At 41.0% G+C, this 17372-nt stretch overlaps 1 protein-coding gene across 1 annotated transcript in view; it reads right to left on the bottom strand.

Moving 5' to 3' along the window:
• Positions 1–242: 242 nt before the first annotated feature.
• Positions 243–17372, bottom strand: part of LOC122458493 (translation initiation factor IF-2-like) — a 38860-nt gene continuing 21730 nt past the window's right edge. The window contains exon 3 of the mRNA XM_043507125.1: positions 243–785. Coding sequence (XP_043363060.1) covers positions 694–785 — 92 coding nt within the window. The 3' untranslated portion in view covers positions 243–693. The remainder of the gene's footprint in view (positions 786–17372) is intronic.

The raw sequence follows: 17372 nt of genomic DNA on the forward strand, positions 1-17372 counted from the left end.
TTTTTTTTTTTTTAATTTCTTTTAAGAACTGATTGATTTTTTTCCCCAGTGTCCAAAGATTAAGAGATTTGGGTCTGTATTCACTTTGTAACCAATTGGTTAGGATATTATTCTCAAGCCTCCCCAGGAAAGGGGGTGTAAGGGCTTAGGGGGATATTTTGGGGGAAAAGGAAGTCCAAGTGATCCTTTCCCTGATTCTTTGTCTAAATCACTTGGTGGTGGCAGCATACTGTTCAAGGAGAAGCTGGAATTTGTGCCTTGGGAAAGTTTTTAACCTAAGCTGGTAAAAATAAGCTTAGGGGGTCTTGCATCCGTACCCCAGAGTTCAGAGTGGGGAAGGAATGGATAACAATTTGCTACTTTAATTGGAATTTCTAAAAAATTCAGTTTAACCACAGCACTGGGTTAGTTTTGATAAAGAATAAAACAAGTTTAACTCCAAAGAGATAGATTTTGAGTAAAAGTACAAGGTATTCAAGTCAGAAATGGTTACAAGAGAAATAAACATAAAACACTTTCTACTAACTAAACTTAAACTAGATTTGGCTCAAGGTAAAATGTTCTCAACAACAGGACTGAGCAAATTTTCAGGTAAGAACCCATCCTGAAGTCTAAAGGCTGGTTCCTTTGTCATCTCAAGTGAAAAAGAGAAAGAGAAAAGAGACTATACCTGAGAGTTTTTGCTCCTCCCTTTTATAGTCGAGTCAGCCTTTGAAATGAGTTTTCCTGAGCATTACTTCTAGATAAAGTTCTCTCCAGCTGTGAGGATGGAGACAGAGGATCTCCTGGTAAAAGAAGTTCCATGTTGTTGTTTGTTAAAATGGAAATCTATTTGTTCCTACCCCCTTCACAGCCAAAGAATGGTCACTTGACCAATTGCCAATCACCTTTGATAACACCTGGGTAGAGGCATCAGTTTGTCCTTTGTCTTCAAGAAACTAGTTCACCCACTCCCCAGACTTGTCTAGTAAACATATTTCAGTCACAACTTCAGATAATATTCATAACTTTACATATAATGTTGCTATACACATTGCACCATGATAGTATTGACCAGCACAATGGGTTCCCTGACTGGAACCCTACTTGCACTACCACAATACAACTATAAAGTAGGGCTGCCAATTAATCACAGTTAACTCAAGCGATTAACCTGACAAATTAATAGGATTAAAAAAAATCACAATGAATCACAGTTTTAATCGCACTGTTAAACAGTAATAGAATACCAATTTAAATGTATTATAAATATTTTGGGATTTTTTTCTGCATTTTCAAATATATTGATTTCAATTACACCACAGAATACAAAGTGCACACTGCTCACTTTAGATTATTTTTATTACAAATATTTGCAGTTTTAAAAAGATAAACAAAAGAAATAGTATTTTTCAATTCACCTGATACAAGTACTGTAGTGCAATCTCTATCATGAAAGTGCAACTTACAAATGTAAAATTTTTTTTAACATAACTGCACTCAAAAACAAAACAATGTAAAACTTTAGTGCCTACATGTCCACTCAGTCCTACTTCTTGTTCAGCCAATTGCTAAGACAAACAAGTTTGTTTGCATTTACGGGAGATACTGCAAATAAGTAGCGGGCAGCATTATCACTTGAAAGTGAGAACAGGCATTCACATGGCACAGTGGTAGCCAGTGTTACAAGGTATATATGTGCCAGATATGCTAAACATTTGTATGACCGTTCATGCTTCGACTTGTAGATTGCATTATCTTTTTTACAGTGCAAATATTTGTAATAAAAATAATAAAGTGAGTACTCTACCCTTTGTATTCTGCATTGTAATTGAAATCAATATATTTGAAAATGTAGAAAATATCCAAAAATATTTATAATAAATTTAAATTGGTATTCTATTATTGTTTAACAGTGTGATTAAAATGAAGATTAATCACAATTAATTTTTTTATCTCACAATTAATCATAATTAATTTTTTTGAAGTGCTAAAGCAAATCTGAATGAATGGAAAAGTATACGTATTTTCAGATTTAATTACGTATGGACTCTGTCCTGACATCATATTGCTATTTACTTTTTTCTTTGCCCATATGTTCATATTTATTTTCATATCACTTTCACCGTTATACACTATTACTTTGAATATTTCAAATTATACTGGATACATGCAGGGTAACAAATAAGGAACATTTTTTAATTGCATGGGAAAAAAGTCTGTTTATTGCATAGAAGAACAATTTGTCAGATGTCTCTCTTTTTCCATGTACTCTATTACACCATATGTGGGATGTAAAATAGACTGGAAGAGAGCCTAAGAACATCTGTTGCAGACTTTAAAATCCCTAATAATAGAGCAGCTGGTATCCCTGTCTAATGATCTCACCACAGACTCATGTGACCAGTCCTTCTGATTCTCACCCCAACGAGAAGGAGAAGGAGCTAGGAAACATTCAGTAGTTGGGCACATTCATTCATTCACAGCTTCATTTGCATTTTCTAATAGAATCAGTGCAGAAAGTGAACTTAACTTCCACAAAAAAGCAGTTCAACAGTGGCAGTTTTATATAGGAGTCCTCATCTTAATTTAACAAAAACTATTAAAACAGTCCTCTCATATTCCATAACTAGGCAGACCTGTCAGTTTCATAATCTGAGAGATAGATATTTTACACTCCTAACCACATTTGAACTGTGACTTTAATTTATAGTCTAACTGGGCAAGAATGGAAGTCAGTTACCTTGAGCCAAAGCCTCTCGCAAGAAACATTCTAGAACGTGCTATGGTAGTTAGTATTTAAATGGGTGTTTCTTTATTAGAGGGTGAGAGACTAGGGGACCCAGTAAGGGGAATCAGTATTATTTTATAGCACCCAGTAATGAATCAACATCAGGGATTAATAGATCTTTGTTGTAGAGAAGCTTCACAGAGACATTCTAGCTTTCCCACTACCATTGGGTGTTGCTATGGGAAACAGTATTACAGACTTACTGAAAGTGGGAACAAAGTAATGTCTGGTGGGGGATGGGGCTGGTTAGATTTACATTACACTTGGATCTCATTCTCTCCTTCCACGCTCTCATATTTAAACAAAGTTTGGTAGTTTTATGGAAATGTTTAGGACCTGACTGGCATTAGTTCAAATTTTAGTATATATGTATGGGGAAGAAGCAGTACACTAAACCAGTTCCTATTAGGAAAGGAGAAGACAGCACGTCCTGATCAAGTTTTCAGTTATTGGTGGAGCATGAAGGGCAAACTCATGTTGGCAACATGACCGTTTCCACAGTAATTTAGGAATGAGTAGAGGACTATAGATTCCGGTATCGCCAATCCATCAACCTTTATAAAGCATCAATATGTGACACTAATCTTCTAATTAGGAACAATGCCTTGATTTTATTTCCCACAGGGGAAAAAAATAAAAAAACACCCACACAGGGATGGGTGAAGAATTATGAAGGGAGAGAGAAGGTATATAAAAACCCAGTAATGTGTAACAAAATTTCTCTGTTCTAGGATATAAGTTCTCTGGGGCAGGACCTTGGTCTTCCTCTTTGTTTGAGCACCAAAGGTGTACTTGGTATGGTCAAACACACGCACACTCATTCCTTATGGGCACATTAAACAACTTCCTTGCCATGCCGTAAATATGCTACTCTGACTAAAGTAATGCCACAAGATTTCCCCAGCTACAATAATCATTATGGCCAGGACAAAAATATATTATGTAACAATGCATTAGTTGCATGTACGTTAGATGGACAGCACAAAAGTAGTTAAACATTAACTTTTCTGCTCTCACCAACACAAGATTATAGTAAGTACACACTAGGCAGCATCCTCTCCTCATTTGGTTCTCATAATTAAGATATTAAGCTATGTATATGCCCTTCATTTTCTACTTCAGTGCAGAATAGTCAAAACTATAATCTTTGGACTGACATCAAGTATGTAAAAGTGCCATTAAAAATAAGCTAAACAATACCTAAAAATAAAAAGTATTTTATAATTTAATTGGGTTCTTTCACACATGCTTTTAAAAATCCAATTATTTTTACTAATATACAAGCAATTCTGTGTTATTTCTCAGGATGTTAGATTCCTATGGAATAAGAATATAATCAGCTATGAAGTCTCTGATCTTTGAGCCACTTAGTGACAAGTGTTTTCTTATCAGGGAAATCTTATTCATTTGGTGGACGGAGCCCTATATTGTTTCCAGCATCCAAAAGTTTAATACACCTTTGGTAGCAAAAAACAAGAAATTTTACTGATGGACTTTTACAAACTCTCTCCCCTTTTTTATTCTGAAAGGCTCATTTTCAGACCTTGAGAGGATATAATGGTGAATACATGTCCTAATATCAAGAGGACATCCTGTCAAAACTCTTGTTCCTTGAGGCACAGGAAAATTTAAAAAATAAAAGACTGGAGCATTACTCCTGGGTGAATTCTGCAACCCTGTGCACATGCAGAATCCCCCCCACCCCCACCCTTGGGGCAGAAAAGACTTTCTGCTGGAAAGATGCTGCAGTTATGCCTTTTGCCCACCAGAAGCCACTGTGGTGCCAGAACACAGCAGCTGCTCCCGGGAGGGAGTGGCCCTAGCTGCGGATAGGGAAGAGAAAGAAGCTGCTTTCCTCACAGCACCAGGTCCAGGTCAGGAGGCACAGGATATGGGAGAACGGACAACATGGGGCACATGGGACTGCTGGGGAGTCACAGACTGGGGGTTCAGAAGAGCTAGTGAGGGGACAGATTGGGAAGTAAACTGAATGGAAGTGAGGGTGCAGAGATGCATGGGGACTGGGAGTGCAGGGCTACATGAGAGATGGGAGTGGCTGAGTGGGGGCACAAGGACACATGGGGATGGGGTGCAGGCCCACATAGGAACAGGGAGAGGGGGATGCAGGGAAACCTGGGGATGGGGGAAAGAGGGGTGGCAAGGACACATGGGGACTGGAGCAGATGTGCCTGACTGAACATGAGAGGCTAGGAACCTGCTAGGGTCTGCATGGTGGAGGCTCACCAACAATCCCTTCCAGCCACCCAAAAAAACATGTTCCATACTTCTCCCACCCACACCCAACAACCCTCCAAGTTCACAAACAGGCTTTTTCCCCAGCAATGATTTCCCTCTCCCTCAGCTCCTCCATTATCCCTGACTGCCCCAAGCCTTTGCACTGCTTCTGAAGGGTACAGTAAATACGTTTCTGTATTGTAGTTTAAATGAATCATTACTCAGAGTTCTGTATAAATATGCCTAGTAAGGAATCTATTTGTCAAAAAACATTTCCTGAATCTTTTTTGTTGTCTGTATTGAAACTGGAGTAATTATATTGTGTTATTTTGACAAATAAAATATGCAGAATTTTAAAATACTATGAACAGAATTTTTAATTTTTTGGCACAGAATTCCCCCAGGAGAAGATCATGAGGAAAATAAATTAGGCATCATAACATTATAGATCAGGGTCAGCAACCTTTGAGAAGTGGTGTGCCAAGTCTTTAATAAATTTTACATTTACAGAGCCCCCCTGATGGAACCCCAGACTGGCAGCGGGCTGAGCGGTGCCGGCGGCTGGAACCCCGGCTGGCAGGGGCCAGCAGACAGAACCCCAGACCAGCAGCGTGGGCAGCAGACAGAACCCCAGACCAGCAGTGGGCTGAGCTGCTCATCCCTCTACCAGTCTGGGGTTCCGTCTGCCACCTGCACTGCTGGTCTGGGTTCCCGGCTGCCAGCCACGCTCATCCTGCTGCCGGCCTGGATGGACGGAACCCCAGGCCAGCAGCAGGCTGAGTGGGGCTAGTGGCTGGGACCCCGGCTGGCAGGGGCCAGTGGACAGAACCCCAGACCGGCAACGTGGATGGCAGACAGAACCCTAGCTGGCAGCACGCTGAGTTGCTCAGTCCGCTGCCAGTCTGGGGTTCCATCCACTGGCCCCTGCCAGCCGGGGTCCCAGCCACCAGCCCCTCTCAGCCCGCTGCCAGCCTGGGGTTCCGTCCATCCAGACCACCAGCGGGATGAGCAGGGCTGGCGGCCGGGACCCTGGCTGGCAGCAGAGTGCCACTAAAAATCAGCTCGCGTACTGCCTTTGGCGTGCGTGCCACAGGTTGCTGACCCCTGTTATAGATGTACAGAATGATATAATGCAAATATTGTAAAAATGCACAGAAAAGTCATTGTGTACAAGTTGCATCATTCCCAAATTCATTTCACTTCTCGACTCCTCTTCCCGTTTACATGGGGTCAAAAGTGCCAAGAGTTCTTTGCCACTCCTGCCAGTCCATGCCCCAGGTTCAGAGGTCCTGGGGTTCAAGTCCTTTGCTCTTCAAACATCTCTTGAAAGAGTCTTTCCATGGTATCCTCAAGTCTTCCATGTCCTTTCCTAATGTCATGGTTTCCTCTCATGGTTCCTTTGCTGGGAATTCTTCTCATTCTTACCTAATGTCCAGTTCACCTCAAGTGTTCATACACCCTCCAGCCTATCACTGAGAGTCCCAAATTGTTTACTGTAAATACGTATCCTTATCCAAGGCAGTTCCCATTTTCCTGCAACAAAAGACTCTCTCCTCCCTTTGTTGAGGTTTTGGTTTGTTTGTTTGTTTATAAAGAACAGGATTGTACTCATTTCCAGTTCTCTGTGGTTACACTTTGCTATTAGGTAGAGATTTAGTTGACTTTCTATCCATAATGTAAGTTATCAGAGCACTAAATTTTGCAACCACAAGGCGGTCGCTGGGCCTTCCTCAGGGGGCCAAGCAACCACTGAACTCCGTAATCTAGCAATCCTCCACCATACTCAGACTACCTATTCAGACACGGAGTCTCAGCATTTGTTCTCATACCAGCTAATCATTTGTATAAGCAGGAACAGGTGCATGGCTGGAGTGGAAATGTCTCAGTAGAGCCCAAGACCAACAAGGGACAAGTGCTAGAACACATATGATATTTGGCCTGTTATGTTATTGCTACCCATAGCCTCTTTCCATTGGGTATTCCATTCTGCCTTGATTAAAATTGCTAAAAAGCAAGTTCAAGCCCATGTATGTTGATTCTGAAGTCCCACCACCAAGATTTAAAATGGCATTCTGTATGTTCAGAAGCATCCTAGTTAAGTTGGAATGGTTGGTGAAAGTTGCCAGCACATTAATAGTACTACCACTGTGTAATGATTTTGAGATTGGTCAGCTCTAGAAAGTAAAGCAAGTCACATTACTTAGGTGGATCTAACACTCACATTCAGACATGTTTCCAAAACATTGCTGTGGGCCAACTGGCTCCAAGGGCACAATATTCTGGAGCAGATTGCAACAGGAGTCATCTGTAGAGCATCAGCATCATCACCCTAAATGTTATTTGCAAGCCTAGAAGATTAGGCTGTTTCATGTTCCCACTTCTTGCTGGCCTTTTCTAAAAGTTCATCAAATATGAGAACTCTAGACACAATAAAACCAACATACTTTGAATAGAGCTCCTGACAGAGGAGATCCCTTAACCTGAAGGTCAAATTGTCAAATACTGTGAAAGGGAAAGTAACTGCTGACATTTTGTCAGGCTGAGATTATTCTGCATCTCCAGAACAAAGCGTTAGAATCCAGATGTCGCCACTTAAAGACAAGCTCGAAGTGTCAGGAGTCCAGAGTGTTATGGGAAAGAGAGAGATAACAGGTCATCTGCACAGTCTAACTTGCATAAAGACAGGTTTCAGAGTAGCAGCCATGTTAGTCTGTATCTGCAAAAAGAAAAGGAGGACTTGGGCACCTTAGAGACTAACAAATTTATTTGAGCGTACAGCTCATGAAAGCTTATGCTCAAATAAATTTTTTAGTCTCTAAGGGGCCACAAGTCCTCCTTTTCTTTTTAGAGTCTAACTTGTTTCTCTGTAACCAGGATATCACTTTAGGAAGATGTTAAACACCATTCTTAATTTAAATCTCTAATTATTGGTTCATTCTGAAGTATATTTTAGATTTAAAAAACACTGTATAAGACCCCATCCCAAGTGATGTAAAACATTGTATAAGGCCCCCATCTCAAACTCTGAGCATCTTCACATGAGTAAAAATCCCACAGTCATTTTGTTTGAATATCACACAGGGGACTGTTCAATTAGCTCTTAAACACCAGCAAAATAAAACTAACTCCCCCTCCTCCTTCACAGCAGGCATTTCAGGGCTCTTCGTCAAACAAATTTGCACTGAAACAAGAAGTATGAATTACCACCTTTTTAACTGTATGTGGACATTCTGATTTTGAAACAGAAGCGACTAATTGATTTAGTTACTCAGTTTGTTATTGGCCTTAGCTACTTCTGTTTTGAAATAAGAGTGTTTTCACACAGAATTGCACTGAAAAGGCTAATCAGTTTTAATTCACCCCTTTGCTATTTCAGTGCAAGTTTGCATTTACATCAGCCCTCAATAACCACCTCCCCAAATGCCAAGGAGAAAATATAACTTTCTGAACATGTTGCAAAGTCTAACACCTTTCAAGTTAGCAACCAGCAATCCAACAGTTTGGACTGTATCGGGGTCCATTTCTGATAGTTTTGTTAGAACTTGATATGCCACACTGTATCACAGCCATTCCTTACATATCAGTAACAGCCCCACCAGCCGTCTACTTCAATTATATCAATTCTCTATCAAGAAATCAGTGAATAAACTTCTCAGAGATGCTGGTTTCAACCCACAATTACTGCTTGTTCCAGGGGAGGCGAAGTAGGGGAAATTGACTAAGTTGGATCAGTTTAACAGGCAGATATGAAACTTTTGTTAAGAAATCTTAGGAAATTTCTCCCTTATAGATTAAAGAAATTTAAGTAATTTAATCTCTTCTGCTACCTCAACCATCTCTGGAGATTCCATAAAAACAGGGATAAGGAATGCCCTGTTAGCTAGTTTTGAAGGTTTTTTTTTTTTATTTTTTTTAATGCCAGAAGTCTCATAGCAATTTATCTTCAAGGTCACAGCATGAATCATATAGTTCTCCCAAAACTGTGTGTCATTGTGAAAAAAGTGAATAAGGAAAGTGGAGAAAGTGAATAAGGAAAAGTTATTTACTTGTTCCCATAATATAAGAACTAGGAGTCACCAAATTAAATTAATGGGCAGCAGGTTTAAAACAAATAAAAAGAAGTTCTTCTTTACACAGCGCACAGTCAACCTGTGGAAATTCTTGCCTGAGGAGGTTGTAAGGCTAGGACTATAACAGGGTTTAAAAGAGAACTGGATAAATTCATGGAGGTTAAGTCCATTAATGGCTATTAGCCAGGATGGGTAAGGAATGGTGTCCCTAGCTTCTGTTTGTCAGAGGGTGGAGATGGATGGCAGGAGAGAGATCACTTGATCATTATCTGTTAGGTTCACTCCCTCTGGGGCACCTGGCATTGGCCAATGTTGGTAGACAGGAACTGGGCTGGATGGACTTTTAGTCTGACCCAGTATGGTCATTCTTATGTTCTTATTGCTCACCCTAGACCAATAACAAGTTGTTTGTTTGTAACTAGTACCAGAAAATTGGTGTTACACTTTGTGGGTTCTATTTAAAAATAATATTTGTTTGTCCATATATTTTCATATAGCTTTGTATGACTGGATTTCTTAGTACCCTTGATAGTACTAGTATCTGATCTGCTTGCAAAAGTAGTAAGCTTGAGATGACCATCTGCCTGTGTCTCTCAAACACCAACCCAGCAGATGACTTCAAATTTTTAGTAGACATCATATAAATGCTAGCACGCAGAACATACCTGAAGCAATGTTGCTGCAAAAATCACAGAGAAAAGAGCAGAGGCAGAGCAGCACAGTTGGAAAGAGGGCTCTATAAAAGACCTACCACAGACATGTCCTTATCCACCTTTTGATGTTCATATTGATCCCCATCTTCTCCAATTTAACTAATAATTCCCCATGTGGCACGGTACCAAATGCCTTACTGAAATCAAGGTAAATTAGATCCACTGTGTTTCCTTTACCTAAAAAATCTGTTACTTTTTCAAAAAAGGAGATTAGGTTGGTTTGGCACGATCTACCTTTTGTAAAACCATGTAGTATTTTGTCCCATTTACCCTTGACTTCAATGTCCTTAACTAATTTCTCCTTCAAAAATTTTTCTAGGACCTTGCATACTACAGATGTCAAACTAACTGGCCTGCAGTTAACCGGATCACTTTTTTTCCCCTTTCTTAAAAATAGGAACTATATTAGCAATTCTCCAGTTGGTTAAAGGGGAGACTGCAACGGGTCCTAGTGAAAGGCGAACTGTCAGGCTGGAGGGAGGTTACCAGTGGAGTTCCTCAGGGATCGGTTTTGGGACCAGTCTTATTTAATCTTTTTATTACTGACCTTGGCACAAAAAATGGGAGTGTGCTAATAAAGTTTGCAGATGATACAAAGCTGGCAGGTATTGCCAATTCGGAGAAGGATCGGGATATTATACAGGAAGATCTGGATGATCTTGTAAACTGGAGTAATAGTACTAGGATGAAATTTAATAGTGAGAAGTGTAAGGTTATGCATTTAAGGATTAACAACAAGAATTTTAGTTATAAGTTGGGGACGCATCAATTAGAAGTAACGGAAGAGGAGAAGGACCTTGGAGTATTGGTTGATCATAGGATGACTATGAGCTGCCAATGTGATATGGCTGTGAAAAAAGCTCTTGCGGTTTTGGGATGCATCAGGAGAGGCATTTCCAGTAGGGATAAGGAGGTTTTAGTACCATTATACAAGGCACTGGTGAGATCTCACCTAGAATACTGTGTGCAGTTCTGGTCTCCCATGTGTAAAAAGGATGAATTCAAACTGGAGCAGGTACAGAGAAGGGCTACTAGGATGATCCGAGGAATGGAAAACTTGTCTTATGAAAGGAGACTTAAGGAGCTTGGCTTGTTTAGCCTAACTAAAAGAAGGTTGAGGGGAGATATGATTGCTCTCTATAAATATATCAGAGGGATAAATACAGGAGAGGGAGAGGAATTATTTCAGCTCAGCACCAATGTGGACACAAGAACAAATGGGTATAAACTGGCCACCAGGAAGTTTAGACTTGAAATCAGACGAAGGTTTTTAACCATCAGAGGAGTGAAGTTTTGCAATAACCTTCCAAGGGAAGCAGTGGGGGCAAAAGATCTATCTGGTTTTAAGATTCTACTCGACAAGTTTATGGAGGAGATGGTATGATGGGATAATGGGATTTTGGTAAGTAATTGATCTTTAAATATTCAGGGTAAATAGGACTAATCCCCTGAGATGGGATATTAAATGGATGGGATCTGAGTTATCCAGGAAAGAATTTTCTGTAGTATCTGGCTGGTGAATCTTGCCCATATGCTCAGGGTTTAGCTGATCGCCATATTTGGGGTCGGGAAGGAATTTTCCTCCAGGGCAGATTGGAGAGGCCCTGGAAGTTTTTCGCCTTCCTCTGTAGCATGGGTGACTTGACGGAGGCTTCTCTGCTCCTTGAAGTCTTTAAACCATGATTTGAGGACTTCAATAGCTCAGACATAGGTGAGGTTTTTTGTAGGAGAGGGTGGGTGAGATTCTGTGGCCTGCGCTGTGCAGGAGGTCGGACTAGATGATCATAATGGTCCCTTCTGACCTTAGTATCTATGAATCTATGTCTCCTTAGTGGTCTTTAGGAGTGTCTAGAACCTCAAAATGTTGATTTAATGGGAACTCTTTATTCTCAGCATTGGTTCAATGCCGACTTCAGTTATACCAGTTAGCAGGACTGTATATTTTTGGTTTTGGCCAAAATGGACTAATGCCTAATTTCACTGACCATTGAAATCACATCTGAAGCCTAGTCTCTAGAGTTGAAAGTTTAATACACGTGAACCCACTTTGCCACCTGGGCCTATCAATTTTCTAGCACAGAGCACTGTTTCTAATTACAAACTAGGCAAACTAAGCAAACACTTCTTCCATGCAGCAGAGAAACAAATGATCTGTTATATTAGAACTCAAATCAGAAAAAAAAAAAAAAAACCTAAAAATTTCCTCACTTAACTCTCACTCTATTCAAACCCAAGAGGTAGAATTTTAGGGATTGTAGTGGCCTTATTATTGCAGCTGTTGGACCTAGTTTGTTAAATCAGGATCGTAAATAACCTTTTGCCACCTAGCTTAGACTATCTGCTTGCATATTTTCTCCAGTTGCTCATTTTCCTGACTCTACTCCACCCCTCCCCATTTCCTTTCTTCATTCTTGTGTCATACTTTTATCTCTGCACTCTCTCCATAAACCAGTTTCCATCAAAAAAATAATTTAAGCTTTTTGCTGGGTGAATTTAGGGATTTCTTTATTAATGCTCCTAAAGATAAGAGGTAAGTAGTGCTACCCTATGGTCTTGGATAATATAAGTCAAAGTGGTGTCCAAGTTTCCCAACTCATTTCTATTTAGAATTACATTTGAAAATATCACAGCCTATGTTAAGATCTGAATTTACAATAAACTATTAAAACCACTTTAAATTAAAGTTAAAAAAATATTTAAGCAGTAAATGTTTGCTGCCAAAGTTTTAAAGAAAGTAAAACCAGTAAACTGATGGATGTTACTGGCCAATACTCTTGGAATCAGAGTTTTTGAGCCAGTTTTTGACAGCAGTAGCCTTTTCTGCAGGTGCAGAGAGAAATTCTTCTTCATTTTAGTTTATTCAACTAGTTCAGTTCAAAGACTAGGAGGTTGTTACTGTTGCAGAGTTTATGGAAGAAGTCAACTGTCCTGGAGGAAGGTGGCCCTTTGTTTCCGAGTCCTGATAGTCCTTCAGTAAGAGTGACATGACCATATATGATGGGTCTGTCAGGATTCCCTTGTTTGTGTATCTTGGAAAACATATACAAGATCCCTGATCAATACCACCCACAAGACACCTTTCAAAATCTGTCTGTCCTACACATGACTATTACAACACATGGTGAACCTCATCTAGGGAAACTAAATGCCGCAATAACTTTGTGAGTGAGACCAGAATCACTACATTATCAAATGAACTCACACCGAAAAATGATATAAGACAAAAAACACCATATCACCCATGGAAGAACACTTTCCACAAAACAATCACTACATAGCTGACCTCTCAGTCTTTGTCCTCAAAGGAAACCTGCAGAACACCTTCAAAAGATGAGACTGAGAGTTAAATTCATATCTTTGTTAGACACTAAAAAACACGGTCTTAATGCCATGGATTTGTGGCTTATTACACAATCTGTAACCCGCTAACTCCCCTTTTTTGTCCTATGACTACAAGGGTGCTAATGGGCCACTTCACCTTGAATAGTCCCCTTAGAATGTGTATTAACTACTTATGCTAAACAATCTGTCCCATCTTGTATGTCTACACCTGGGGTGGGCAAACTTTTTGGCCCCAGGGCCACATCTGAGTGGGGAAATTGCATGCAGGGCCATGAATGTAGGGCTGGGGGTTGGGGTGCGGGAGGGAGTGCAGGGGGGGTGCGGTGCACAGGAAAGGGCTTGGGCACAGGAGGGGTGCAGGGTGTACAAGGGGCTCAAGGCAGGGGGTTGGGGTGCGGCAGGGGTGCAGGTGTTCGGGGTGTGGGCTCCAGCCCAGCGCCACTTACCTGGAGTGGTTCCAGGGTGGCAGTGGCACGCAACGGGGCTAAGACAGGCTCCCTGCATACCTGCCCTGGCCCTGCGCCGCTCCCAGAAGCAGCCGGCACCACGTCCCTGTGGCCTCTGGCAGAGGGCTCCACGCGCTGCCCTTGCCTGTGGGTACCTCCCCCGAAGCTCCCATTGGCCACCGTTCCCCATTCCAAGCCAATGGGACCTGTGGGGGGTAGTGCCTGCAGGCGAGGGCAGAGCATGGCGCCCTCTGCCGGGGCAGCAGGGACGTGGTGCCAGCCGCTTCCAGCAGCGGCATGAGGCCCGCGGCACTGCGGGGGTGGCAATCCCACAGGCCGTAGTTTGCCGACCCCGGTCAACACTGTAATTAAACACCCGCAGCTGGCCTATGCAGATGACTTGGGCTAAAAGGCTGTTTAACTGTGGTGTAGAAGTTCAGATTCAGGCTGCAGTCCAAGTTCTGGGACCCTTCCACTTTGCAGGGTCCTAGAGCCCAAGCTCTGGACCAATTCCAAACATTTACAGCACAGTTAAACAGTCCCTTATCCTGAGTCAGCTCACATAGGCCAGTCACAGCTTTTAATTGCAGCGTAGACATATGCTGACAGTATCTTTCCCAGACCTGAAGAAAAGCTCTATGTAACTGGAAATCTTGTCTCTTTCACCTGCAGAAATTGGTCCAATCAAAGACATTATCACACCCACCTTGCCTCTCTAATATCCTGAGACCCCACACCACCACTGCAAACAATAGACCCTTCATGGCAGGAATTGTCACTCTCTCCTCTGTTCATTCAGTGCTGAAACACAATGGGACTCCAATTCCAGTTGGGGCCTTTGGCTGCTACAACATAAATGTTTATTATTAAATATACAACATCAAATCTCCTGATACCAAGAGGAGGCATGGGCGTTGCACTAATTTCATTCCTGCTTCCTGTTGAGGGGGCTACATTGTTCTAATACTGCACAAGTGACAATTACTTAGAGCTGAGTTGCTCCACTCTCTCTGTCTGGTCTTAAACAGAGAGCATGCCAATCATGGGAGACAGACAGGCTTATGGCTAAGACAACTTTGATGAGAACTAACTACCATTCAGTCAGATGGTTTCAGTATCTGAGCTTTATTCTGTCTTCAGGATGATGGAGCTAGGATGCTTTTGTTAGAGTAAAAGTCTTGAGATAAGGAAAGTAACCCAGGATTATGAACATTTTAGATAATCAAATGTTGCATTTAAAGTAGACTTCAAACTGCTTTATGTTTGATAGTTACGGTTCTCACAGCAACCATAATTCAACCTATCTAGAAAGCTCTCCATTCCCACAAGGAGCAGCTGTTGAGTATGGAAACATCATTTTACAACATGCTTATCACAATAGTATCAGGAACCTGACAAGATTACAAAACACAAACTAAAGCTAGATGAGCCCTTATCCTGCCATGACCTCCGTACAGGAAGGTTCCCGAGAACATGAAGGTTCATTGCATAAACAAGGCCCCACAGCATAAAGAGTCATTGGTACTTAGATTTTAATTCATCTTCCTCACAAGCTTGATTTGGTGAATTAAAATAAAATAAAATAAATAAAAAAAACAAAAAAACACCCTCATTTCTTAGGCTAGTTGCTAATTCCCAGAAGTGCACATTACTGTGGAAAGGTTAATGCAAATAGCTAAGTCTCCCACTTCTTTCTGAAACAGGTGAGATTTGTGATTGCTCCTGTGTGAAGGGAGTTCTACAGAAATGGCCCGCACTCTGAGAAAACTGTGTTGTCCCACTTCCACGAGTCCCACTCTTCATTAACCGTTCCAAAGATCCTGATGAATGCAGCTGGTGTGATTGGTCATAGTTACACAGAGATAAGTGATCCAAGACTCATCCTATTTAGGACATCATAAAATCAGCCAAGGGCTCCTGAATTGTCAGGATGCCAGCATGGTGAGCAGAGCATCAGGGTGATACGCTTACATAAACCTGAACTGCATATGTATTGTACTTTGTATTGTAGCATAATGCCTTAAAATGTAACTGCACACAACAGCAGTTCTGTAAAAATGGCATCATGAATTTCTGAGGTTTGTATGTATCAATGATTCCAGGTCAAATGTGCTCAGCTTACAAGTAAAGGGGGAGGAGGTGGTTCCACCTCCCAGTCTTGAAAACATAACCTGGGATTTGAAAATGTCCGTGCTTTTTCTGGGCCATGCATCAACACAGCTGATAAAAGCATAGATTCTGTAAGTACTGACTAAAATAACTTTTTTGCTACTTTTGCTAGTAAAGTAATTAGGAAGCTCTCAATTCCCACAAGGAGCAGATGTTGAGTATGGGGACATCATTTTAGAAAATGACTTTTCTAACCATAACTGCAGCATAATACTCCCAAGGAGGCCATGTTATGGTGCTGTGGGACCACAGTTTCCTGACTTTCATAAGATTAAAATCTCAAGTCTAACATTTTATTAAAAGTTGTTTTAAGGTATTTACATAGCAGGGTATTTATTTCAATATGCAAAAGTCAGAAAGGGCACTCACCAACCCCTGACCTACGTTAATCACACTAGCACTCCCCCCCCCCAAAAAAAAATCAATGCCACACCTCAACATAGCCACAAACACACACACACACACACACACACACACACACACTAATAACATGGAGATTATTTCTTCCCCTACCAATTATGAATTCTTCCATTTGGTAGATGCTTTATTTTTCTCTCCTTTTATTTCTAACGAACAAGAAAAAACCTTTTTTAGTTTACTTTATGCTTTCAATTTTTATTAAATCATTTTCAATATAAGTTATACTATTCATGAACAGTGTCTCAGGTTTCATTTACTTGTTTGAATCACATGGATTCAATTTCATTTTATTTTTTGTTGGATAGGTCTTTCTTCCTAATGAGTGTCCTATGGGGAGAGCTGGTGGGGATTCTAAGTTATTAGTTTGTTTGCTGAAAGTAGCAAATACTACTGTTGCTTTAAAAAAAAATACCACCACAATTCAGGTCTTTTTTCTAGTTCCTCGACGTTTCTCTTCTCCCACCCCTTAGATTTCATGCATTTCTCTTTCCCCTTTATTTCTCTGCATTTTCCTCCTACTCCTCTTTATTTACAGTCTATCTACTCTTTGGAGAAATGGTTTCCAAGATCTTTACTTGATCCTTCCTCAAAGGCCCATGAGTGCAGAAACCTTAGATCAAGACATGGAGGACTGGATGTGGCTCTCTCCACAGTTTATTAATGCTACTTCAATTCATCAGAAGATACATGGCTAGAGAGCAATACATGTTCTCCCCAACATTCAGCAAAGGAGTATGTTCCCCACAGTGCTCTTAGCCTTAAGTGGTCCAGAAAGCAGACTTGGTTCTTACATAATATGCTGCAAAAGCTTTTTGGGGCAGGGACTCAATTTTTGTTTTGTGGTTGTACAATGCCTAGAGCTATGGGGTCGTCTACCATAACTAGGGCTCCTAAGTAGTATGGTAATACAAATAACAAACAACCACCACCAGCACCACTCCCCACTTCTTGATCAGTGTCCTTTTCTTTCCTTTGTCCCTTCCCTTCCGCACTCTCTCACTAATACCTTTTAGATCCATCTCCCTTTAGGCGGGATCAACATTGTTTCCTTAGCATCAGAAGAGCGAAGGGTGATGTGATTTTCATGCTGCTGTTCTGCTAGGAAGGCACTATGTACAGGAAAAACAGCTGGGCACAATTTTTCTACAGGGTATTTCTAAAATGTTTCAAAAATACATATTGGAATCCTCTTTCAAATTTGGACACC

Source organism: Dermochelys coriacea, chromosome 2 (genome assembly GCF_009764565.3).
Source record: "Dermochelys coriacea isolate rDerCor1 chromosome 2, rDerCor1.pri.v4, whole genome shotgun sequence".
NCBI lineage: Eukaryota > Metazoa > Chordata > Testudines > Dermochelyidae > Dermochelys > Dermochelys coriacea.